Source organism: Pollicipes pollicipes, unplaced genomic scaffold (assembly GCF_011947565.3).
Source record: "Pollicipes pollicipes isolate AB1234 unplaced genomic scaffold, Ppol_2.1 Scaffold_2555;HRSCAF=2994_pilon_pilon_pilon, whole genome shotgun sequence".
Classification (NCBI taxonomy): domain Eukaryota; kingdom Metazoa; phylum Arthropoda; class Thecostraca; order Pollicipedomorpha; family Pollicipedidae; genus Pollicipes; species Pollicipes pollicipes.
In genome coordinates this window covers 12,181,049-12,206,627 of record NW_023596136.1, presented here as the reverse complement: position 1 = coordinate 12,206,627, position 25,579 = coordinate 12,181,049, and the positions used below count along the sequence as shown (strand labels likewise).

At 52.8% G+C, this 25,579-nt stretch overlaps 2 protein-coding genes across 2 annotated transcripts; both read left to right on the top strand.

Annotated features, from left to right (window-relative positions):
• The first annotated feature begins 3,067 nt into the window (after positions 1–3,067).
• LOC119109024 (protein TsetseEP) lies at positions 3,068–10,696 on the top strand. Its single transcript, XM_037232569.1, has 5 exons — positions 3,068–3,251; positions 7,350–8,192; positions 9,625–9,774; positions 10,101–10,277; positions 10,679–10,696. Exons 2-5 carry the CDS (start codon positions 7,557–7,559, stop codon positions 10,694–10,696), a joined length of 981 nt encoding a protein of 326 aa, XP_037088464.1. The 5' UTR covers positions 3,068–3,251; positions 7,350–7,556.
• A 266-nt stretch (positions 10,697–10,962) lies between these two features.
• On the top strand, positions 10,963–17,199 carry LOC119104512 (uncharacterized). Its single transcript, XM_037228230.1, has 6 exons — positions 10,963–11,168; positions 11,625–11,743; positions 12,772–12,894; positions 14,053–14,197; positions 14,949–15,082; positions 15,868–17,199. Exons 1-6 carry the CDS (start codon positions 11,156–11,158, stop codon positions 16,126–16,128), a joined length of 795 nt encoding a protein of 264 aa, XP_037084125.1. The 5' UTR covers positions 10,963–11,155; the 3' UTR covers positions 16,129–17,199.
• The last annotated feature ends 8,380 nt before the right edge of the window (positions 17,200–25,579 follow it).

The following is a 25,579-nucleotide window of genomic DNA, read 5'->3' as shown; positions in this document are numbered from 1 at the left end:
GAACAACCGCTTTGCCTATCGAACCATCAGAACTACATTTTTTACCATTGCTTTCAACATCGGATATGTTCACAAAGATATCAACGAAGCTTTTATTCGCGAAGAAAGATTGCAATGATGAAAAAGAAAGATTAAAAAGGATAAAAAAACAGAATGTCGACATTCGAAACCGCTAAACGATCCTTACTCGAGAAAGACCGACGAGCAAGCGGGCTCTGCTTCCGCAAGGGGGCAGTGCCGTCGGCGCCGACGGCGCTGATACCGACGACCTAACCTTGGCTCGTGTCTCGACAAAATAAAGCAGATCTTAGTTATGGATTACAAGCTTTGTAACGTTCATGGATCATTCAAACACATTGTTCGTGCTAAGCTACGCCACGCACTCTGAATATTTAAAAGGTATGGTATAGTTGTTGTCCCCCGCTTACTTCGCTGCGTAGCGCCCGGCACCGTTGGAGCCGTATGGAGTCGCCTTAGCCCCGTAAACCCGGCTCGCAGCTCACAGTTAATGATGCGCGGCGTGTCTGATAAGTTTCCCTGTGCTTGCATCGGCTGCGTTAATTGGCAATGACCTGTATGTGGGGACGCTAACTGTATTCCTGTTCGAGCTTTGCGATGTGTTTTTGGCGGCTCGGCCCTTGCAAAGCTTGTTTCCCCGACATATACGGCATGCCCCACTGTACCACGCTGTGACCGACACCGCTATCGGACGGACACGAAGTCATGTGAATCGTCATGAAGATTGGGCTTGTATGTGCAAATTTGACTTCAATCTGTGAAGCTGTCTGTGCCGTGCGTCTAGCTAGAGAATTGTGCACACGCAGACCGACAGGTGAACACTTAATTTAACACATTAGGGATATTGCCAGCACATGAAATCAGACTGTTCGCACGTACAAAGCAATTCGTCAGAAACACGACCACTGCCAACTAACGCCAACACAGAACATAACAAGCCCGCTCCCGAAGCAAAAGCTGGCATGGACTGCGCGGAGGATGGGCGACGGGGCGGCCCCGGCGCGTGCTGATGCGCTCCGTGGGCGGTCGTGCGCGGTGTTGCTCAGCGCGGCGGCTGAGTCACCTCTGACGTATATGGCCCGGGGGGCGTGGCACACGGGTCGCTCAGGCGTAACTGGATACTCCTATCCTGCAACATGCATGCATTGTGCAGATCGCATCTCCGAGGCGCTTCCATCGGTGCAGGACGAATGGGAGCCGGCTCTCTTTCCCTCCCTCCCTCGCTCTTGTTTTCTCTTCATGTATATATATATATATATATATATATATATATATATATATATATATATATATATATATATATATATATATATATATATATATGTGTGTGTGTGTGTGTGTGTGTGTGTGTGTGTGTGTGTGTGTGTGTGTGTGTGTGTGTGTGTGTGTGTGTGTGTGTGTGTGTGTGTGTGTGCTTGTGTGTGTATGTGTGTGTGTGTGTGTGTATGTGTTGCACATCCTAAAACGCTCTATACACACCCATAATGTACCAAGCACGGGCATAATTATACAGGATATCACCGCTTGATTGCGTTACACGGGGTGCGTCCGCCTCCCATGACCCGCAGCAGGGGTCCCGTCTCCTCCTCCCAGCCTGCGCGGACCAGCGCCGCCCACTAGCAGCGACCTTGCTACGGCGTGGAGGGGAGAGTGGGGGGGGGGGGAGGTGGCGAACGCTCCTCGTTTCCGCATCTGCTGACCTCGGCGCCCTCCTACCTCACCCGGCACCGTTGACCGCTCGGCCGGCTGCCCCCGATCGGCCAGCTGGTGCCTCTGTGGGGACCGGTTGGGCCGCTCCGCTGACCGCCAGGTCACGATTGGCGCGCCGCCGTGGCGGTCCAGGGCGGCGCGGGCCGGTCTGATGCGAACACGGCCAGGTCAGAGCCGCGCGCAGAGATGGTACCCCACGCCGTCGGAGCGTCGAGGTCGGGGTCACAGAGGAGGCGGCAAACTGCGGGTTAGTTCAGGCGTGTGGGACGCGAGGCGGTCCTTTTCTGCCTGCGTGTTTTAGAGATGAGGCTTAGCTATCTTTTGAATGGTGAGGATAATGGGGAACGACACCACCTGCACTGTGTACCATATCCCGTCAGAAACAATTGCAAAACGCATTTCCAGATACATTTGCAACTTGTATTGCTAGGTCCATTTGCATAAAGCAGATGTATCTTCGGAGTATGGTATTTGAGCATTTGCATGCCTGTATACAGGCACGCAAATACATCTGGCCAGGTACGATGCAGCGATACAGCTGACAAGTCAGACACGGGTGGCTGCAGCATAACGTTGAGAGATGCAGCGATGACTACAAACAGTTAGAATGTAATACGCTAGGTCACTGACGCCGCCGGTCATTGGCAGGAGGCAGCTGTCTGCTGCGATATCTATAGACTTAATAGTGTTACTCTCGGTATAAATCCCGAGTTTAAAATGCCTTTAAGTAAACGTGTACGTGCATTGCTTTCATTTTATATATTGGACGCTCCGGTTTGTATTTGACGGTCGGTTGGCTTATCGAAGCTAGCACTAGCGATCCTGTTTGCGTCAGGGCTACTCTGAGGCGTGCTTTGAACTTGTGCGTCAGCCGATCAATGCTTCACGAAGCCCCATGATGCCATCTCACATCAGTGGCGGCGCTGGGCTGGATGGTGAATGGAATCAGACATCAGGCTGCAATGCCCTCATCAATCCATTCAGTGAACGCAATGCCTTCTCACTCGACTGACGTAGCAGCCCTTCGAGTTGTAATCACTCAGTCACGAACTCGGCGTAACCTGGCGCGATGCTGACGTCCCACCTGAGCCGGTCAGAGGGCGACCTTGGTCAGCGCCTTCTTGTGAGTAGTCTGCGATCTCCAGTGGGCGAGAGGGAGGAGCCACTGGCGGAGATCCGTCCGTTGCGTGTTCCCCGAGCCGGAAGGGGAGGGGAGGGGTGTCCGTCCGGCGGTGCGGCGCCGGCGCCGGCGCGCGTGCCGCTGCAGCCGTCGCCTGCGCCTGCGCCTGCGCCTGGACAGTGTCAGGCGGCGCGCGCCTGCCGCCGCGCCGGCTCGCGTTCGGAGATCAGCCGCGGCGGGGAGCGAGCCGCGCGGAGCCGCAGCTGGTACCGGCGCGTGGGCTAGCCGGGTCAGGTGGGAGGCGATGAGGTCACCGTGTCAGCAGGCGGCCGGCCGCCACTAAAGACCGCCAGCCGGCCGACAGTCGGCGTCCGGTTCAGCCAGCAGCAGCAGCGCGCTCGAGGTGAGCGGGCCACGGACCGACATGTCCGCCCCGAACTGCAGCGGATGGGCCGACATGTCCGCCCCAAACTAGCGGATGGGCCGACGTGTCCGCCCCAAACTGCAGCGGATGTGGTGATGGACGCCGCCCGTGCTCGTCATGATATGTGAACCGCGGTCGTGGTTCAGCATTGTTATTGTGTGGTTCAGGCCTGTTATTGTGGCATTGCCCCTGCTGCGCATAATGTGAATGATGCATATGGTAAGATTGCTGAGGGGTCGACAAAAAATTACGCAATGCATCTTGTGTCATTTTCGCTTCCTCTGGTTACGCGCTGATTACAATGGAGGAGACCAACTCGCATTGCCACCCTGATAAAACCTTTAAAGTCTGGGGTGAGTTGCATCTACGCCTGGCGTAACGTTAGGCTGTTCATACCCTTCCATTTATCACGCTTCGATTGCACTCCATAACAAGCCTGCCCATCCATGCGCAACGTAATCTGTGGACGCCTGCTCACTGCAACGAGGCGCGTGATGCTGTTAAATGCTCGTACTAATGACGCCACCAGCCAAACGTACGTGCAAAGCTTCAATTGTCGCAAGACATCATCACTACCCCAGGCAAACGAGGTGTTGGAGCAAAAAGTTGGAGCAAATAGTATAAAGTATATAGAGTAAAGTATAAAGTATAAAGTATATAAGGGCGCATTTACTCACCTCGTTTACACCTCGTTCGTAGGGGCAAGGGTTCCGGTTCCTTGGCTTTCGCGCACAAATTTCCAAAATGCGCGCTGTAAGCCCGTCTGACTGGGCTTGGCAAGGCTCCAAGCCGTGGTGTAAACCATCTCGCGTAAGGCCTGACAGTTTTGATAAACGAATTTAAGAACTTGGCAATGGTTCACGTTGCGTTGCGTGTGCCCCAGGGGTTGCAAAAAGGCAAATATTCTAAGTGACTACTGATTACGATTAGCTGCCTGTCAAGCTTTCCGGCCCGCAGTTACTATCGCATCGTGATGTACTTCGGGCTGGTTTGAGAAAATATGACATCGACCGCCTCCCGGTCTATTCCCGCCTCACTCATGAGTCAAGTAGTGCTGAGATCGGCCGCGGTTTTGTCGACGGCGCAGTTGCTGGCACCAGGCTATTGTTTTCTTTTCATTTTCATCTACTCGGTTTGCCTATCTGTGGCATCAGTTAGAAAAACGACGTAATACTTCAGATCAATGGCTTGCGCTGAAGAGTACGTGACCGGCGGCACGCATCCATTGTCAATTTCGTTGTCAATTTCATTCCGCACGTTGTAGATTTCATTTCTCCTGAGCTAAAATACGTTAGTCTGGAGCCGCGTCAGAGCTGGAGCATCGACATCCCAGCCTGGTTTGCACCAGCATTCTCTAGCGTGTTAGGCAAAGCCTACGTTTCCGATTAATCAAAAAGGAGAGTTGAAGTTGTCTTGAAGCTGCTATACCACGTAATGGGGAAATCGCTCTGGTGAAACATATTACGAGCGAATTCTGTCAAAATATTACGGCTTAACATTCATGGTTCGTTCTGTTGTTGCTAAAGCTGTGCATGATTCTGAAGTCAGGGGTCGCGGAGATAAAACTCCGTTAAAAGCATGACTGACCGGGGGTCAATTTGACCCCCCCCCCTAAGGTCTCAGGAACAAAGAGAGCTGGAGACACCAATTTTACAGGGCGTGTTGGCCTGTACGTGAATTCATTTAGGACGAAGTTTGAGGCTCCTAGGTCATGATCTTCGGGTCAAATAAGGCCTAACAAGGTAAAACTCTAGGTTGCTCTCCAAAATGTCTGCAGAACATAGATACTTATTCTAAGCAAAAGTCTCATGTTCATTTAAGGTTGGTACCTTGTCTTTGACCTTTTGAAGGTCATGGTGACCAAAATCATACAGCACTGCGTTCAGTTTTGCATTTGAATAAACGATAAAGATTATGCTAGGCAGCATGTTCCCAAAAACAAACGTTGATCTGAGCCATTTTAGGTCAGTGACCCATTCTGATCTTTAAGAAATCCATGTAAGAAGTTAAATGTGGCTAATGTTATCAATAAATTTAAAGTGAGCACCAAAACTACTCCATACACGAAGCACTAGAGTGATAAAACAAGTTGGTTTTGATCTTAGTGTTTATACCTGACCCTAGCTTAATGTGCTTTGGTCATTAACTTGTCATTTTGCCTTAGAAAGGATCTCAGGGATGTATGACATCGTTTAACACTTCGCTGTTGGATCAGGTTGAACGATTCCCTAGAAATTGACTTCGCTGAATCGATGGCCTGATTTTGACCTGCCGTAGGTCAGCGACCTTACAAGGTGCATGTAGATTCTGGATATAAAACAATCCGTTATTTATTTGCCCACAGCTGTACAAAATTTGGCGCGGCTACGCCGCGCCGTTCGGAAACCATTCCGGAAAAAATCTTTGGGGGTCAGTTTGATCGCCACCCGAGCGCGTGTTAAAGTGGCTTGGTTTGGGATTACAGTTGGGTGCTCGCTGCACGGAAAATAGAATAAGAAAAAGCTGTTGGTGGGTTCAGGCCCTTGGCCTCAAGTAATGACAGTTTCAATTGAAAACGCGAGATAACTATATTTTAAGCATTAATTAGTGCTTAACACGCGCCCGGTTGGCCGGCTAGATACCCTTTGCTCGGGTGTGGGGGGTCAATTTGGCCCCCTAAGATCTCAGGAACTGAGAAAGCTAGAGACACCAAATTTACAGGATGTGTTGACCTGTAGGTGACCTTACTTAGGTTAAAGTTTGAGCTTCCTAGTTTATGACCTTAAGTTCAAATTAGGTGAAACAAGTCAAATTCCAGGCTGGTTTCCGAAGTGCCCCCATAAGGCAAGTAAGCAAAAGATCACAATCTCATTTAAGGTCGGTGACCTTAGGTACATCTAACTTATTTTGATCAAACGATCCGTTATTCAGTTTTCTACAGCTATGCACAATTTGGCGCGACTGCGCCACGTCGTTCGGAAACCATTCTGGAAAACTTTGGGGAGGTCAATTTGACCCCCGCACGAGCGCGTGTTAAGGGCCCAAGGATGACTTCGTAGAACTATGAGCTTGTGGTGCTCCGAAGGGTAACGACAAACTTGCAAGGCGATTTCTTCCTGGAGCCGGTAAATCAGTTAGCTTCCCGTGACTTCCATGAAACCAGGCATCTGAATTGAAGAGGTTCAGTCGTCCATGCAAATTTGCCGGTTTGTAGGTGTAGCGTCGGCAGCAGCCATAGTCTGGCACATACCGTGGCATGCAGTCGCTTGCAGCCGCATGTGTTGGATTTGCCCGGTATGCGAGTACCGGTCGACACGTTGGTATGCAGAAATTCGTTGACTGGAGACACAGCCACCTCTGATCTTATGGTCGCTTTTAGGCAATGCGATACAGATTGGCTCACCAGAACTAACGCCCTTTATCCCCGCATGGAGAGAGCCATCCTGCTCTGGGGGCCTGGGTGCATCGGGTGCATCATCAGTCTCACTCGTTGAGCAATCACTGTTTTGACTGTCATCATGCCGGGATGCTGGGAGTGCACGGGTCAACGGCGAATGTGATCCATACGGCCACTACGTCTGGAGACGTCGCATCGTTTTTTGATGGACGGAATGTGAAGCGTGCCGACCAAGCGGGGACGAGCGTCGCGACTTTCTGGCGACATTCTGTTGATCAGCCTCACGTCCCCGCCCAAAGCGCGCCGGTGACATTCACGGTATGCCCATCATTAGCGGCCTGTCACGCTGGCTGCGTCTCAAGTCTGCGACCCGCGTCATACAAACTTACAGCGGCCCCCGTGAGGCCCATATCGTTGCACACACCGCTACACGACGCCAATTCAGGCGCGAGCGATTTCCATGACGAGCCCGGCAGCGTTGCATCACAATCGGCACGTGGCCTGCGGAATGTGGTCAGCGCCTGAGTGCGCTTGGAGCCCTTGTGTGAGCCTCGCCCGGGCCGCCAGCGTCGTCCGTCGCTGTGTGTGGCGCGGGCCGCGGAGTGCAGGCCGTCAGCCCGGTTCCGGGGCGGCGGCGGTCACGGCCGCGGCTCAGGTCGTCCGTACGGTGTCGAGCTGACCCTGGCCCCCGGTCTGCGCAGTCGGCGGCGGCGACGGCGGAGGACCGGCCGGCCAGCGCAGACGCTCGGAGGCCCACCTCGGGTCCGCACGTCAACCGACGCCGACAGAGGTCCGCGACAGCCGTCAGGCTCCGGAGCGGGGCGCATCTCAGCCGGCAGCGTAGCTTCAGCTGAGGCACTAGTCTCCCCGCCAGCGGTGTGGCCTCAACTGAGTGCAAGTGGCCCAGCATGTTGTCGCGGCCTGCCGTGCTGCTGCTGCTGCCGCTGCTGGCGGTCGGCACCGTCTTCTGCGTGCCGGCCGAGCTGCCGGAGCCGGAAGGGTCGGGTGAACATGCTCCTCTGACGGTTGCGGAGCCGGAGCCGGAGCCGGGCCTGCAAACGCTGGAAACGGCTGCATCGGACATCGAGCAGACAGAGCGCAAGGACGAACTGTTCAACTCGCTGGCCGACCTGCTGTCCCGGCAGGACCAGGCTCTGCCGGAGCCGGAGCAGTTGCAGGAGGAACCTGCAGTGGAACCATGGAGCACCATGGAGCAGGAGTCCGAGCAGAAGCCGGCGTTGGAGAAGGAACCTAAGCAGGAATCGGAGCAGGATCCGGAGCAGGCAGAGGAGCAGGAGCCTGAGCAGGGGCTGGGCCAAGTGGAGGGGCTGGTGCAGGAGGCGGACACCACTTCCGAGACGGTGGTGGTGCCGGTGCGCCTGACCGGGGTGCCAGTGGTGCCCACCCTGCCTGGGGATGAGGCCCCGGAAGAGGCCGGCCCTGGTGCCGACCAGCCCCCCGCTGATGTTCCGCTGAGTGCAAACGAGGTGCCGCTGCCGGCACCCGGCCGCCAGCCAGTCCAGGAGCCGGTCATCGTGGCTGAGGTCAGTCGCATTACATTTACTGTCCTGGTGTCGCGCATTACATTTACTGTCCTGGTGTTACCCTACAACAAAGCGAGTTTTTTTAAAAACTTATTTGGATTAATTCTTTTTTGCGCAGGACCGTGTTCTTATTGCTAGCGCTTACTCACTTTCTGCAGTATTTGTCCCCCTGGTTGAAGTTTTCTATCTTTTTTCGTAAATTATGTTCCAGGCTGCTGAATGTGGAAAAGTGCATGCACTGTTTTGCTGTTAATTCCTTTCTCAACTGCACAGTGAGGTGACCAGGCAATTCAAAAGCAGTGTTGATTTTTTAATCTTACTCATGCTCTCAAAGGTCAGTCACAAACGCAGACCGGCAATTCCAATGTGCCCGTGGGATTATTGACCACGCTACTACTTCAGTATGCCCATTACGTATGATATTGTTTGTTGACTGAATTTTGGGCCCAAAGCGCTCACCTGCACATCACCGTATAATAAGGCTCACGGGTTTGTGACCGCCTGAGCATGACAGTTCTTAAGCCTTCTGCCGCTCCTGTCTCTTTACCTACTGTTGCAGCTCCTATGTTGGTGCGGTGGACGGTGGCCGTCGCCCAACGTCCATGTAAATTTGAGTCCCGGAAGTTACCCTCATGTGGCTTGTCTTTGAATTCAGTTGGCAATCGGCCAAGAGAGTCAGGCCGGAACAGGGCGACAGTGGCGTGGTTCTGCGTGGCACACTAGAATATGTGAGCAAAATCAGCCCCTGGAAATGAAATCACTTTGATGGTGTGATCGGGCGTCTTCGTGTCTCTCCGTAGATATTATGATCTGAAAACAGGAAGCACAACAAAAAGTCGGCTAGATTGTTTCTAAGGCCTGGAGGGATCTAGGTCTAGAAGTGTTGCAAGTTGTTGAAAGTCTGCATGCCACAGTCGGTATGCGTGTGTGAGTCTAATTTGCTCAGTCCAGTTTGGTCTTTATGGGCACCTGAGAATGCGTGGTCGTCTTTGAACCTGCGCATGTTCTAGCCGTTACAGTTCTTAAGTTCATGGCCCTACGGTTCTGTGTGGATCAGTCTGTTATCTGCAATTTTGTGGGTTCTGTGGATTCTGAGCCGTTCGGCCTGGTGCTGTCTGCGATCAGCCTGGTGCTGTCTGTGATCAGCGTGCTCCTGTCTGCGATCAGCCTGGTGCTGTCTGCGATTCTGTTTAAGTTCGAAAATGATATTCGACACTGGTACATGACTCCGACCGCACCAGTCTGACAGACCGCTACGCCATGTCCGTGCGACCGAAGCAGATCACTTTTCAAACCCGTGGAAGTCTGTCTGCGGCGGTACGGTCACGCGCTGCACGCGTCGACGCGTGACCTCTGCACCCCGTGACGGTTCTTCCGCGCCCCTGCTCCGGTCCGACCCGTGGTGACCCTCCCCCCCCCTGACGGCCACCAGACGGCGCCCTGCCTCGGCTGCGTGACGCCCATACTGCACGATGGCGCCGACCTGCGCCGCGTCGCCAACATGGCCTCCAAACTGCTGGAGGAGAGGCTCGACGCCCGGTTTTCGTTCCGCGTCACGGAGGTGTACCGCGCCAGCAAGCAGGTGTGGCGCCGCGTCACGCCGCGCGACAGGCGAGGCGACTTGTCCGCGTGGGAGGAGTTGCAAAGTATGAGATGGGGGACGCTTCTTGCACGTTGTTGCAAGGCTTTTAAAATCTTGCAAAAATTCGTCGCTGCAAACAGCAGAGACGGCAGTCACGATCGGTGCTAGCCACATGGTGACAGTCGCCTCTGCCGGATTGCGAAGTAGTTTGACGTGTCTGCGTAAATGCAGCGTCGTCATCTTATTATTGCTGTGCCTTGGAAATTATCTTGTTGTTGAAGAAGCACTAACACGTGATTGACATCAATCGACATCATATTCCGCAGATTGTGAATGGCATCAAGTACTTCCTGACGCTGGAGCTGGCGTCCACCTCGTGCGAGCGACCCGTGCCGCCGTTCACGCTCTGTTACGTGGGCGAGGACGCGGAGAAGGTGATCTACAGCGTTGAGATGCTGCATCAGCCACACAGGGCCAACACGGAGCTGATCTCGCTCAGGAAGGTGAGAGCACGGGCGGGCGCAACGACGGCACGAGTAGGCAGGTTTGAATAAAGTCTAGACCACATCATTTTTTCTGCATCCTCGAACCCTTGCAATTCATGATCTAAGAAAGATGTATAATATGACCGCGATGCGGGGTTCCTGTAATTGGAAGACGGCGGTAGGGTGATGCTCCGTTTTCCAGTCTTATACATGAGTGGCTCCAATAGTCCTGATCGCATCAAAAGTGGGCTGAACCAACATGGAGAAAAGCCTGAGTGAAAAGTGTCCTTCTTTCGATGATGGGTGCCAGTAAATGTCCCGGTTCTTACCACGCGAATTAGAATATCCCATCAGCGACCTAGACCCGACGACCTCCCACAGCCGCAACTGTGGCACGTGCTCGTGATGCCGGCCACCAGCCAGCGCGACTCCCGTAACGCGCGTGACGCCGCCGCCGCCGCCAGATGGAGCTGTCGGAGCTGGCGGGGCTGCGCGGCCTGTTCGCTGCCGCCACGGCCAAGCCGCCGGCAACGTCCGAGCCGCCGCCGGCCGCCGCCATCGCGCCCGGCGACAGCCTGTTGGACATCCTGATGGGCCTGGACGCCGTCATCACGCACCAGCGGCGCCGGACGCAGCCGGCCGGTCCGGCCGCCGACGGCGTCGAGCCGGCCCCGGGGGCCAAGCCGGCGGCGGGCGCCGACCTGCTGACGGCGCGGGCGGAGGTGCCGCAGCTGGAGCAGCGGGCCGAACAGCGCCACGCCAGCAGCGCCCAATCGCTGCGCGTGCAGGCGCTGTTGCGGGGACAGGGCTGGCAGGGCCCGGGGGAGGAGCCTGGCCTGCTAGAGGACCTACCGTCCGAACCCGTCTCTTCGGGCTGTCGCTCCAGCCGGCAGTACATGTCGCAGGAGGGTACGGACCTCGGCCGCAGGCTCTGCCACACCTGTGTGTGACTGTCTGTGCGTTGGTACATAGTTGCCTACTTGCAGGAACCTGCATCGGTTCCTCCGCCACTCATCATTCACCTATCGTCATATCTGTCGATCTGTTCATATAAAGTCAATGATGGTTGGGCAGCCAGGCTCAGCGTTGCAGCGTGATGCAAACCCACATTCAAGACTGAAAATGAGGACCAGGTTAAGAAGTAGACAGATAATCTGGTTAGTTACGTCAGGTTCTGAGAAGTCTGTTAAGGTTCTGTAGATTTGGATGATGGTGAGGTGCGCGCATTATCCGGCGCCCATAGTTACGTGCAGCGTCGAGGCTGGGGGCTCCTTCGGAATAAGGGGCTGTGGCTGAGGCTGAATCCCAGTGTGTTCGCGTTAGCGCTGCTTTACCATGGTAATCCGACACCGTCGTGTGTTTCAGTGCCGATAAACGTAGCCCACCCGCGTGTGCAGAAGATCTTGCACGGCTTCCTGGAGAGTCAGGAACGGGCAGGTTCGCAGCGGCTGGTCATCACGGACATCCAGTCGGCCACCCGACAGGTGACGTCATTGGGGCGGCGGCCGGACGAACGGCAGCAGGATGCCTTGATTCGGAGGCGTCGAGGACGTTAGTTCGTCGTGGCGTCATTGAGACAGCGGCCGGACGAAAGGCACAAGGACGCTCTGATGTAGAAGCGTCAAGGATGTTAGTTCGCCAGTTTGTTCTGGGCTGGGGTTGTGAAAAAGTTCCATATTGGCCGCTACTTCCGGCTTGGTATCGAGGCAAATATCGATTATGAGTTCAAAACGATACGTTACAGTTCTGCACCAATCGGTCACCGAATCTGGCGTTTTTGAAAACATGCCCTTCATGAAACTTGAGACTACTATCTTGAGCAGATAAATTACATGGAAAGGCTGCCCCAGCTTTTTCTTTGTGGAGATACCTGTCCGGTAAAATGAAGTGATATCCAGGTTATTGTGATGCAGGTCGTTAATACGTCAGAATGAGTTGTACCCTAGTGCCTTAGTTTCAGGTGAACGAACAGGTCTGGCTGACAAAAAATAAGAACGTACAACGTAATGCCAAGAACGCGGTCAACCCTGCAAGCATTTCCGTCCCCATTATGTGATGTCACTTGGAAGAAATGGCATCTAGGAGTCCAGGATAGGGGTGGCGTGTTAAAACCATTTTCAGAGAGAGAGACGCCTCCCTGTAATGGTCAGCTACCCATTAATTGCCTCCGGCGGGTTAGATAACAAAACGTTATTTCTGCGACCGGAACTCTCATAGTGCAGATGTAAAGTACACATTATGCGGCGCTCTAAGTAACTGAGCTATGGGGATGACCTTGCATCAGCCACAAACTTTGGCCGGGAGGATTGTGACGTGGTATTGGAACGGCCCGCATGTCGCGTAAACATCTACGGAGGGAATAGGAAACAGCGTAGGTGATGCAATCGGCTGTAACGTAAGTTGAATTAATCCGACTTCGCCCGTGATCATCGAAATTGATTATGGCAAAACGTCCACGACTTGGACATCTCGCTGTTGCAGGCTATGGTGACGATTTTTCGCTTTCTTGCAGGCGATTACCGAGACGAAGTACCGTTTTGAGTTTGTGCTAGGCGTGTCACAATGCCCGAGGAACAGCACCGCGCACCGGTACTCCTGCGCTGCCACAGGAACCCAGCCGCTCTCCAACTGTCGGGTAATGAAGACCACACCTGCCTCATAACGTGGTGCTGCCATGCGTGACGTTATTGAAATTCCGCCGGCTTCAGCGTTCTCAGCGTCCTCTGCAGCGCAGGGGTTACGACCCCGTCGCAGATTCAACTTTCCGTGGGCTAGCGGAAAATGCAGAGCAGGGCGGTAGCCCAGTACCTGATCCGCCACTTTTGTTTCAGTCATTATCAGCCAGCTCCCTCCGTCGGTCTCCGTCAGCTGGGGTCGAACGATGTCAATCGCGTTTTTGCTCTTTCAGCTGCTTACATGCTTGCGGAACAAGGCTAGTTGTAATCGAAACATGCTACCATTGGCATGCGGGAGCGATAGGCCAGTTTACGACGCTATATGACTTTCTAAGACTTGAACTTTCTATGGCCCTACAGTTTCAATCAGGATGTACATTGATTACGTCGATGTAATTGCATCGTGGATGTAGAAGTTCCAATGGAAACATTTGAACCTTTCAACGACGATGATTCAGTGCCTCTCTTTGTATCCACTGCAACATTGAGCAGTACATGGCAACGGACATCCACTGAAAAACCGCAACTTGTTTGGACACATGTTGGTATCTGCCGGAACGCTACTCCAGTAGCGACTGGAGTGCATCTCCAGGGGTAGAAAGTCCAGTCGTTAACGTGCAGTCTTAAGAACGAACCTTTATCTTGGTTAGCTGACCTGGTTTGAATGTGGAAAAAATTAAAACCCTGCGATCGCGGGCAAAAGGCAACACAGTTGTAAGATAACACACGGCAGACTTAGTTGCCTCAGCGTTGGTTACCACCTGAAAAATTGTTCGTCAGATATCTCATAGAAAAAAGTCTTGGGGGCCTCCACGAACAGGATAACTATTCTCCTGGCTACTCAGGCGGAGGCCAACTCCATTAAGCCTGAGGTTACCACACGCATCACTCTCTTAACTTTAACTCTTAACTTTTTCAGTGTTATGTTCTGAAACGTGTAACCTAATCCATTCATGCGGGATATCCATACTAATTCAGATACATCGTATTCATGCCACCGTCTACGTTGCGTCGCCTCTACCCCCGCTCTCCTCTTGTGCGCGGATGACGGCGGGGCCTCAGACCTCGCTCGCGCTCCATGCTCGTGCCGGTGACGAGGCCGGTGCGGCGCCCGGCAGGTGATGGCCCGGCACAGAGCCGGCCAGCCGCTACAGTTCAACAGCGTCAGCTGCACCTCCAAACGGCAGCCAGAGTGTGCCAACGGCCGATGCGAGGAGCGCCAGATCCACCCGTACGCGCCCGCCTACCTCCAGTACCCCGACGGTGAGCGGGGGCGGGGGGGGGGGGGGGGGGGGGGCGGCGTCGGGCGGACGGTCAGGCGGCGCACCAGTGCGCCACGCTGGGGCTGCGGCAGGACCTCAGCCATGTAGTGTCGTGTGCGTTCCTAGTCCTTAAGCAGGAGGCAGCGACCGCCCGTTCTCCGGCACGCCTGCCCTGCGCCGGTTCAGTCCTCTGTCACTCTCTGTAAGCGTGGTACGTGGTCGCATGTAAATACTACGAGCTCTAGATCTGCCGCGATGTGCGGGGTCACGTGTCTTGAGGTGCAACGTAAACCCAAGCCCGGTCACTCCACGCCTGACGCAGCGAGCGATCAGGCGACCCACGCGGCACCACACACGGCTGAAGCGCGTCCCAGGGAGAGCAGAATGACGGACGATCTCGCGTTGCGCGTGACCACATGCGTCTGTGTTATCTAAATCATGCATTACGTTCTGCTTACTATTTCATTGAGACATATCGGTTGCCTTAGGCGTTAGCTACCCTTAAAAGCTAAAAAGCTATCATTATTGGGTCCAAAATGTCACCAACTAAGTGGTTACAGCTAAATATGTGTTCCACATGACCATGCGTGTTAAGTACTTTCTTGCAGTTAGGGCTGTAAATTAGACACAAGGCTGCATTTCTTCGTATATGGGCAATTCTCTGCGAAAAAAAGAAACACCTGGCGTTTGTACTGTTCAGCGTTGGGCAGTCCATAAATGCCTTGTGTTTAGCATTGATCTCTCTGCATCAGATCCCGTGGAAGTAAACATCCACGACTCCGCTTATCAGCAGCTGGTGCAACACGTGCAGGATGAGGTCAACCGAAGGTCGCGGAGGCCGTACCTCAAGAAGTTTATCAAGACGCTAAACGCCACCAAGGTCACCGTGAGTGTTAAGCCCGGCGCGCGCTGTTCCCGTGCATGCCGCCCCGACCGTCGTCGGCTGGCACCGACCAATCACAGACGGAAGAAATGCCATTCATTAGTCACTAGTCATTTATGCTTGAACGTTACATTAATTTCGACCAAGCTGTGTCGCTGATGTAAGTTTGTGCTCATCGACGTAGGGAGGTAATTGCCAGTGCAGTGGAAGCAGAGCTAGATTTTACAAGGATGCACCAGGACTAAAAACGCCGTGGAGGGTTGTGACGAACGTACTGGATGTGCCTTATCTCGTTCTGAACCTGTGGAGATGTCTCAACTGGATTTATAGGCAGGGAGTAAAATTTACGTAGGTATTTAATCACCTGGATCGTTAAGTTTAGCTTACTCTAGGCTTTAAAAGATACTAGGATGGCGATTCCGTTTGAAATGTGAATTTGCATGCGTTGCAAACTTAATGAGCGGTGCATATTTTGCATTGCATTTAATGTAGATGAAACTCAATAGCTGGATGTCCATCGATGCTTCTAGATTTCGTCGTCACATGCTACCAATGTCGACACAACTTCTCTTGACGTCAAGTGTTGCATGCACGGCCGAAAGCGTTGGTGTTTACCAGTCACCTGCTGTTGGTGTTTACCAGTCACCCACCGTTGGTGTTTACCATTCACCTGCCGTACTTACTTCGGCTGCCGACCAGCGTCCTAGACCCCGAACACCTGGTCAGCCACCTCGTGCCGTGCCGTGCCGTGCCGTGCCGTGCTGCACCGTGACAAGTGTGGCCGCCAGTACAACCTGCAGGAGACGGCCGAGATCATCGACCAGGAGCTGTACTCGCTGACGCTGCGCTTCTCGGACACGGACTGCGCCCGGGCCGGCAGCGCCGAGTCCGTCGGCTGCCTGCGCGACTTCAGGGTCGACGGCTCGCGGCCGACCTCCGTCTGCGACGTGCGCGTCTCCAGCCTCGGCTGGGCCGACCGCATGCGCGTGCTCGACCTCTTCTGCGAGGGGGAGGAGCCGGCGCCGCAGAGTCAGCAGCTGGGAGCGTGAGCCGGCGCCCTGCGTCGGTCTCTGTCACGTGCCGCGGCCGGACTCCTCGTCGCGGAGCGTCCTGTCCGAGCTCAGGCGGGCTGGACCGGCCGGCCTAGCGGTAAGCCTCAGCGGCGTGCGAGACATCCGTGGCTGAGGTGGCGCAGCGGCGGAGCGCGGGACCGGCCTAGCGGCGAGCCTCAGCGGCGTGCGAGACATCCGCGGCTGAGGTGGCGCAGCGGCGGAGCGCTCCGTCAGGTGAGCGCAGCGGCGCTGGAGGTGGTGGCGTCGCGGCCGGCGGAGCGCGGGACCGGCCGATCTGGGCGGCGCCGGCTGGCAGGTGCGCTCCGCCGAGATGGACTGGGTGGGCGGCAGACCGGCCGCAGCGGCACGTCAGCGCGTGGTGCGTGGACCGCAGCCGAGCAGTGATGCGTGGCCGCCTGCCCGGAGCTGACTGATGAGGCGGGACGGTGGCAGGCCGGAGCGAGCGTCTGGGTCGCGGTGGCCGTTCGGTCGGAGCTGACTGAGGAGGCGGGACGATGGCAGGCCGGAGCGAGCGCCTGGGTCGCGGTGGCCGTTCGGTCGGAGCTTGACTGTGCGACAACACCGGCTGGCTGGACTGGGGAACATAAGCGTCGGACGGATTCTTTTACACGTGTCCGTGACATTGACCCAAGTTCCAACCCGTTATCTGTGACTGATCTGTGAACCTCGAATGCCCGACAGTCTTGCAATTCAGTGCATGTGGCTGTAGTGAATGTGGTTGTGTGCCTTCCCATTCAACGGTACAACACCCGCGCCTGCGTGGATAGGCCGCATGGAGCGCGCACCGCTCGTCGCCCAGGCTGTGGCGCACCGCTCGTCGCCCGCCTCGCCTCGCTCGGGTGTAAACCACGGCTGCACGACTGAGCCAGCCGGCGGAATGTGCTTATCTCGTTGCGCAACATGTACAAACAAGTGTGTACTGTGTTATCGGACAGGCAACCAGGCGGACCGGCCGACGACTGTCTATCCTAGCTTTACATACCGGCACATCAGCTGCAAGTCTTGCGCTTCATGAGATGCGTTAGAAATAAACCTGTTCATAGCAAATGGGGGAAGCATCTTGCTCGGTCTACATGGACACCAGCTGAGACGACAAAGCACGCGGAAGTTCGGTCGCACGCACCACATGCCTACCGCACGGGCGAGGCAAATCGAGTTCATTTTACGCCCTCCACGTTGATTGCACTCGACATCTGGGCCGGGTCGCACGACACGATATGGCAGCTCACGTGTTTCCTAACGTCGCTGCGTAAGTTAGTGAATGGCTGAATGTTTGGTTAAGTCAAAAATGAAATTATGTCTCGGTACGACGGGAGCGGGAGGAGTATGGGCGGCCACCGGTATCTCTGAACAATAGTATGGATGTTATTGGGTTGCATGAGGGGCATAAATCGTGCCTGTTCTCCCCCTCCCACTCATCATTTTCTGAAGGCATCCTCCAGGGTTGTCAGTTTTCGAATCGTATGCTATTTGACGAAATTGAGTTGCCAACGTAGCGTATCCGTGCACTGAAGGTGGCTGTTGAAATTGCACAGGTTGGTGTTTTTTGGTCGTAACACAAGATCCATGCATGGGGTGGTGGATAGATGGCCGGGTCTCAAAGGTGTGGTACATCTAAATTTCTCGCGTTTTTTTTTCAGGCGGAAGCCCCACTACCGCATCACGAGCGCTCTCGCGTGCTGGATTGTCAGGCATTAGTTCACAGCCATGGCATAGATGGCGCTGACCAACTTACCTTCGGCTGCGACATCTGACATAGACGCCTGAGAAGATTGCTATCGCTGATAGCCAGTGCTTAGTGAGAACTGTGCCATGTGTGATATGTGGTTCCGCTTCTACTTCCCAGGGAACCCAGCCGGCTGGCGTCCCTGACATGCATTATGACGCGTCGTTGCAGTACGAGGAAATGCGTCCAGCGTCCAACCTCGCACCAACGATGCGATAGCAACTTTCTGAAAAGTTGTGATGTTGTTCCTTGTGTTAGCATTCTGTTTACTTGATTGCAGACTACAAGGTATATGGAAAGCTATCTTGTAGCACCGGGACATCAAGAACTCCCGTGTAGCAGCGTGGCCATATTTAGCCGCATGGTCGTAGAAGAAACTCATTTGATGAGCTCGGAGCATCAGCGAACATGGAGAGCGATATTCAGCAATGTATGATTCGTTCTACCCCTTCCCTCGCTCAGTCACTCCGCCTCCGACACTTCATGATTGCAGCTACCTGAATTATCCGCTTCTCATAGGGCAGGCCAGCACGGCGAAAGTTCTAAAGAAGGATCGGACGGGTTCAGCAGTGGTTTTCAACTTTATGTTACTTATATTCAACGTTTTGAACGAGCAGATTTTGGTTCAGGGCGTTTTCTAAGCAGAGTTTGAAGTTGCAAGGAACTTGACGAGAGACGTTTTGGTTAGGCGCGACGCCATGAACGCAGCCGAAGCTGTGCCAGCCATCCATAACCCATTTTCCTAAACCCTGTCCTACCCCTAAACCTACCCTGGCGTGGTGGGTGCAGGTAGGGGGTACATGGGTGAGCGACCCCTCCCCCTGTGGTTCCGAGGGGCCCCAAGGGGCCCATGGAACCGATGACCAAGGGCCCCATTAGAGGGCCTGAAGGGCTGGCCGGTGGTAGTTTTCAGGAACTCTGGACCGCAGGGCCGAGTCTTCAAATGTCAGTCAGAGGGCTTCTTGCACCGATCGGGGTCGCTTGGGACAGTGCAGGCCTCTGTGTAAGTCAGAGGGCCTCTTGCGCTAATCGAGGGTCACCTGGGACAATGCAGGCCTCTGTGTCAGTCAGAGGGCCTCTTGCGCTAATCGAGGGTCGCCTGGGACAGTGCAGGCCTCTGTGTCAGTCAGAGGGCCTCTTGCGCTAATCGAGGGTCGCTTGGGACAGTGCAGGCCTCTGTGTCAGTCAGAGGGCCTCTTGCGCTAATCGAGGGTCGCCTGGGACAGTGCAGGCCTCTGTGTCAGTCACAAACCACCAACACCGAAAGATCGGCTCGGTGTCAGCTTGGGCCTTGGACGTCCATTTCTTATGAAAGGATAAGGCCGGGACCTCCGATTCACACTGCCCGGAGCCCCTGAGACAATGGGAGCTCCTATGCCGTTCAGAGTCCACAATGTCTTAAAAGGTGTGCTGTGTTGGCAAGAGGACCCAGGTCGGCCAGTGGTACGCTTGGTGAACAGGGACAGAGAAGGAAGCCCGGATGTTAGAGCAGCGCTTTCCCTGTACGGGCTCCTCTGGCAGCGAAATGACATGTGAGGACTTCCAATAAAAGAGTTCGCAATCAGACAATGGAATAACTTTGTGCTGGTCAGTGGCCCCAGTGCCTTTCGGCACTGGGGCCCCTGAATGGCACACCCACCATCGCCCCATTTCGGGCAGCAAGTCGATATGCAGAGCTTGAGTCTTTGTGCAATTATTTTACCCCTATGCCAGTAAGGGGTACTTTTGCGCCAGATACGGCCGTCGATGTGTGTCCCACTATCCCGGTCACAGGGCCTTCCGTGTTAGGGAGGGGACCGATGTATCATGTATCCCTGTGAGGGCCTCCGGACTGATTGACCAAGGGGTTCCTAGCGCCGTTTTGCTAAAATGAAACCCAGGAGTTACCCCGGGATGGGACAGAAGAGCCCTTCTTTCGGAAGACCCCTTACCGGGAAAGGTATTGTACCACTCGTGATCTAGCCAAGAAGGCCTTACCCAGAAGAGGCAAGGGAGCTTCTCAGTGTTCAACAGGATGGATCTAAATGAGGTAAAAAATCTGTATTGACATGGCCAGCTAAAGCTTGCCTGAGCGTGCCCACCTTCTTTCTGAATTGACCAGTGAAATAAATTGCATCGAAATATTTTCAGTCTGCACCGCTAACAATGTTTAGGAGCAAGAACACCAATACCCGGCTCCGCAGTTTTCGTCAAACAGAGCGCTCTTGACCGCTGCAGCGTTGAGCTCATCCGTGTTATCATGAGATTGACAGCTTTAGCAACACAAGAATAACGGGCACTTGTACAAAATGTTGTAAGTACAAAAAGTTATAAAACTTCGGACGGGTATCTTTTAAGATTTTTTTAGAGACATTACCCAAAAATTATCACATCTGCTGGCCATCTCATTAAACTTTGTAACCACATCATTAGATTGACACACAGAGGCAATGCCTGCTGGCTTAGCGCACTTTTGTGCAAAGTTCGTGCACCGATGTCTGCACGACTTCTTTGCTTTCATCAGCGTTTTTTTTTCTTACAGTCCATTTGATCGCGTTTCTTCAGCATTCGCTCCGACTTGGTTTACCAGTTATTGTCATATACATCTCGCTTCAACGCCTCCCGTAGGTCTTTAATGGGTCGTGCCTGAGGTGCGTTCTGGTTGCGCTTTCATCTCATGATACGTACGTATTTGGCAGATCGTGCAGGAATTGCAATTTGTTTTGCGCCTAATGGGCAGATCCCAGATCTACCTTGCATACAAATTGTCATTCTGGTGATTTTTCCACAACAAATGGTGTTACGCCTTGCATTATGCGTTCCTTCTCGTAAGTTTATTGTCCGCTGTTGCCTTGCTGGATATGACACTGGTACTGATCGGCCGTCCCGGTTCACAGTCATCCACACCATTATTCTCCGAAAAAACTGAGGCTCTGATCAAAACTTGACATCCTTTGGTGCATTGACGGTATCTTAAGTGTAGTACCCTACGTTTCCAGACACAATATAATGGTCTAAGCTAGTGCCAACTTTTTGTTTTGTACTGCCTCAAAACTCCATATCATCCAGTATGCGATGGGCGACGCTTCGGCCCACTCGCATTCTCTAAAAAATGGAGATCATGACATGCCTTTCTCATATTTTCTTAGTTGATCACATAAAATTCAAGATCTGCATGTCTGCACGTCTGCACCTTTGAGCTCTTCTCTGTTTAACGGATGAAAATAAAACATGGTAAATTTTATTCCGATACAGAGGTTTGCCACTACACTTTCATTAATGTCAAAATGCAAGTGTCATACATTCAGTCGCCTCAGGAGTACACAACCAAAGTTTGTCTCACTTTTCAGTACCCACCTGTGAGATTCCATCACCACGTTTAGGGTTTGCAAATCCGCCAATGCCAATATGTTCCCATTGTGAATCTGAAAATCGCACGGGTGAAATAGATGATGCGAAATGCCTTCTAAACGTACAATGTTGATACTGTGAAACGTTCAAAGGTACCTCTTTCAGAGAGGTAATCTTTTTCGTCCACCTGTTGGCCGTCGCCGAGCGTCAGACGCGGACCGACGCCGCGCAGTCTATGGAGATAGCAACGCCGGGCAACAAGGTTTTGTTTGAAGACTAGCGAGCTCGTATGTTAAAACCACGTTCGGTGAATCATAACTGGGCAATCCTATGTCCAATTAGGTGGGGTGATTCTATCCTAAAACTGAATTAGGATGGGTGATTCCTTTCTCATTTAAAACGCACCCGGGTGGCCGGTTGAATACCGTTCGTTCGGATTGGGGATCAATTTAACCCCCTGCCGAGATCTCAGAAACTAAGAGAACTAGGGACACAACTTTACAGGGCGTGTTTGCCTGTAATTAAACCCACATCTGCAAAAACTTGGAGTTCTTAGGTCATGACTTTCGGGTCAAATAGGGTTCAACAAGGTCAAGCTCTATATAGGTGTCTTAAGTGCCCCAGAACATGGGTACCAGTTTTAAGGAAAACGTGACTAGTGCTCATTTCAGGTCAGTGACTTGTTTACCTTTCGGAGGCCATGGTGACCAAATATAAAGAAATTGCTTTGAGTTGTTCATGCGAATAAGCGTCAAAGTTTACGCTAGGCAATATATTCCTAAAATCAAAATGGTTTCCCGGGTCATTTTAGGTCAGCACCTATCCTGGCCTTAAACAAGTCTATGGAATATGTACAATGTGGTGCCTATTATCAATAAATCCGCAGTGAGTACAGGATGTGGAGTAGCTGATGTGGGGTAGTTACCACACGCAGCAAGCTCTAGAGTAATAAAACTGGTTGCTTTTGACTTCAGCCTGACCTTCATACCTGACTGTTGTGTTGCTTGAGAACCTATTTCAAGTATGTATCGCTTCGTCTAACACTCTGTTCTTGCATCGGATATGATTCCCTAGAAATCGTCTTCGCTGAATCCATGGCTTAACTTTGACTTGCTGTAGGTCAGCGACGTTGCAAGATGCATCTGAAATTTTGAAACCAAACGATCCTCTATTCAATTGTTTACAGCTGCACACAATGTGGCGCAGCTACACCGCATGATTCTGGTCACCATGACATTTGAAAGGTCAAACAAGGTCACTGAACTTAAATGAGCGTGTGATTTTTGTTGCTGAGTATAGCTACCTAGGTTCTGGGTGCACCCTGAAGACTAAATAACAACTTGACCTTGCTTGAAATTGTTTCACCCGACGGTCATGATCTAAGAACATAAAAATTTGGTCTACGTGAGTTCACGTACATGTCAATACAACCTGTGAATTTGGTGTCTCTAGCTCTCTTAGTTCCTGAGATCTCATTGGGTCAAATTGAACCCCCCTCCCCCTCCCCCCCCCCCGAGTGAAGGGCATCCAACCGACCAACCGGGCGCAAGAGTGTAATGTGTAGTATAATAACTTGTTCCCAACTATTTTTTTTAGTTATTATCCCATTATATTATTATCCCAACTAGACAATTTCCCACTATTTCATCATTCTGCTTACGTAGTTTCATGCCAAAGGTTGCGTTTTATACTCATCTAAATGTTGTTGTTTTTTTGCAGACTGAGATTTTGTTGTGTAATAAAGGAGTTACGCCTGATTGAGTAGAAGTTTTTCCCCAATAGTGTTACGCATAGCGCTTAAAATATTTTGATGGTCGCCTTGTTGACGTGGTCAATTTTCATGGGCGGTACCTCAGCAATAACACATCATAGAAAGCTGACTTTTAAATGAAATGGTTCACAATGCTTCCTTCTGCTCTTGTGGCGGTCCTAACATCGCTTTCGAAATTTTTAGTTTAAAGTTACATGTGTTGGTCAACACGAGCACAATGCAAATTTTCTATTTTTTGAACTTTTTTGTAGCGAGTCGAGGTTTACACCTGGTATCACAAGATGTGATATGAAGTTTATTTGGTAATAGGAACAAGATTTAAAGTGTCATACGTAGCTCAATATCTCTCGACCAATATTTGACCACTTCAGCACTCTGAATACGGCTTTCATGGTAAGAAACTGATGCACTTGATGGTCATCTAGCACATGTTTTTGGAGATTGAGGTTTTGGTATAATAAAGGAGTTGCACTCGATCGAGTGGAGGTGTTTTGTCTCATACCGTTACGTGTGAATTTGTGATCGTCGCATTACTGATGTGGTCAAATTGTCAAGTCAAGTCAAGTTGATACCTCAGCAGCCACACGTAGAAAGCTGACTTCGGCATGAAATGCTTCTATCCCTGTGTTGATCCCCAGCTCACACCACGGCAGAAGGCACCAGCCGCGCTAGCTTCCACCTGCATTCTCTTCAAAGACTCGGCTCATACCACGGCTGAACACGGCATTCTGGAGCCTGCCGCGCCGCGAGGTACTGTGCTATCGTGGTTTTTCCGACTTCCATCGTTTGCACTAGGCTGGGGCGTTAGTGGTGGATGATGCAATACACTTTGTAGAAGCAAGAAAGATTTCATGATGTCGTCTGATGATTCTGAAGAGGACGAGCCGCAGGAGCCGGCACTCCACTCGGCGAGGTGGGGACGGGGGTTCGTCCGGATAGCCGGGGGCCAAGCGCCGAAGGATGATTCCCCGCCCCCAGAAGATCGCCTCAAGGCCGGCTTGGTGACTTGGTAACAATGAGCTCGAGGGGGGAGTGGCCGTCGTTGGGGCCCCGATGGTATCGAACGTGGGAGACAAGAGAGGAAGCGAAGACTGGTCCAGGCACGGGACATGCCACGCCCTCCCGCAGGGAGATAGAGACTGGGAAAGATGCCCATGAAGGATTTAAAGAAGCCCCCACTAGTAACTCAGAAGACATGAACAACATCGTGGTGGCGAGGGGTCCCCAACGCCGGAGTGGCGCAAAGGGACGGATAGCTTCACCTGCCCGGACGGCAAACTGGTCAAAGCCAGAGAGATCGGACACCACCCTTGCCTTGTAGAGCCATGCCATCTTAACTTGGGGCTAGGCTATAAAAACAACGTAGCATATATCAAAGACGATACAAACACGTATGCGACCTGCCCTGCCGCGCAGCACCAACATATCGGAAGCTGAGGGTTGAGAAGACCGTGGCAAGCGTAACTGCGCACCACCCTGGCCAAAGTAAACGTCACAAGTCCCTGGATGTCAGTGGCGGCCGACGCGCCGTGACGGCGCGTATGTTTCGGGCGACACACTGATCCTCGGGCGAGGCCATGGGCACGGTGCTGGCCATGTACTGGGGGACGACAAATTTACTGGATTTGAGGAGATTCTGCAGGCACGGAGGGTGGCAGGCTGGCGAAACTTGGCATCGAAGTCAACCGAAAGCAGGGATCAGGCGGTACTCAGGTTTTTCAATGGTCAAGTATTGGTCAAACGTTTTTTAAAACTTTTGACATTAATTGTCAATCTTGATCAACTGCAAAGAAAGTTCAAAAATTCAACATTTTCGGTGCATGCATGCCGGCCGAAACCTGCATTTTTGATACCAAACTTTTCAACATGGCTCTTGGCAACATGGCAATATGGCAAGACAGATACAGAGCTAAAAAAAAGAAATGTGCATCATTTCATGTAAGCCAGCTTTCCATGATTGTGGCTGATGAGGTATCGCCCTTTAAACTTGAACACATCAACAAGGTGACCATCGAAATATTTCAAGTGCCGCACGTAACGCCTTGGAGAAGCTAACTCACGCCCGGGTGGCCGTTTGGATGCCCTTCGCTCAGGTGGAGGTCAATTTGACCCTCCTGAGATCTCAGGAACTAAAAGAGCTAGAAACACAAATTTCACAGGGTGTGCTGGCCTGTACGTAAAGCAACATAGATCAATTTTTGGTTTCTAGGCTATGACCTTCGGGTCAAACAAGGTCAAACGGGCTGAAACGGGCTGACAGGCCCTCCCGGCGCGGTTCCAGCTCCCAGTGCAGGTGACCACCCGAGGCCAGTGCTGACGACCGCCCGAGGCCAGTGCTGACGATCGCCCGAGGCCAGTGCTGATGATCGCCCGAGGCCAGTGCTGACGATCGTCCGAGGCCAGTGTTGATGACCGCCCGAGGCCAGTGTTGATGACCGCCCGAAGCCAGTGCAGTACGGCACTCGGACATGAGCTGCTTTTCTGCATCGGCGACTGGAGGTGACGATGCATTGCGGACATGGATTTTGGTAATGTGCAAAGGGGCACGAGCATGCTTCATTTCATTGTGAGGGCATTTAAAACGTGAAACACTCCCTTTA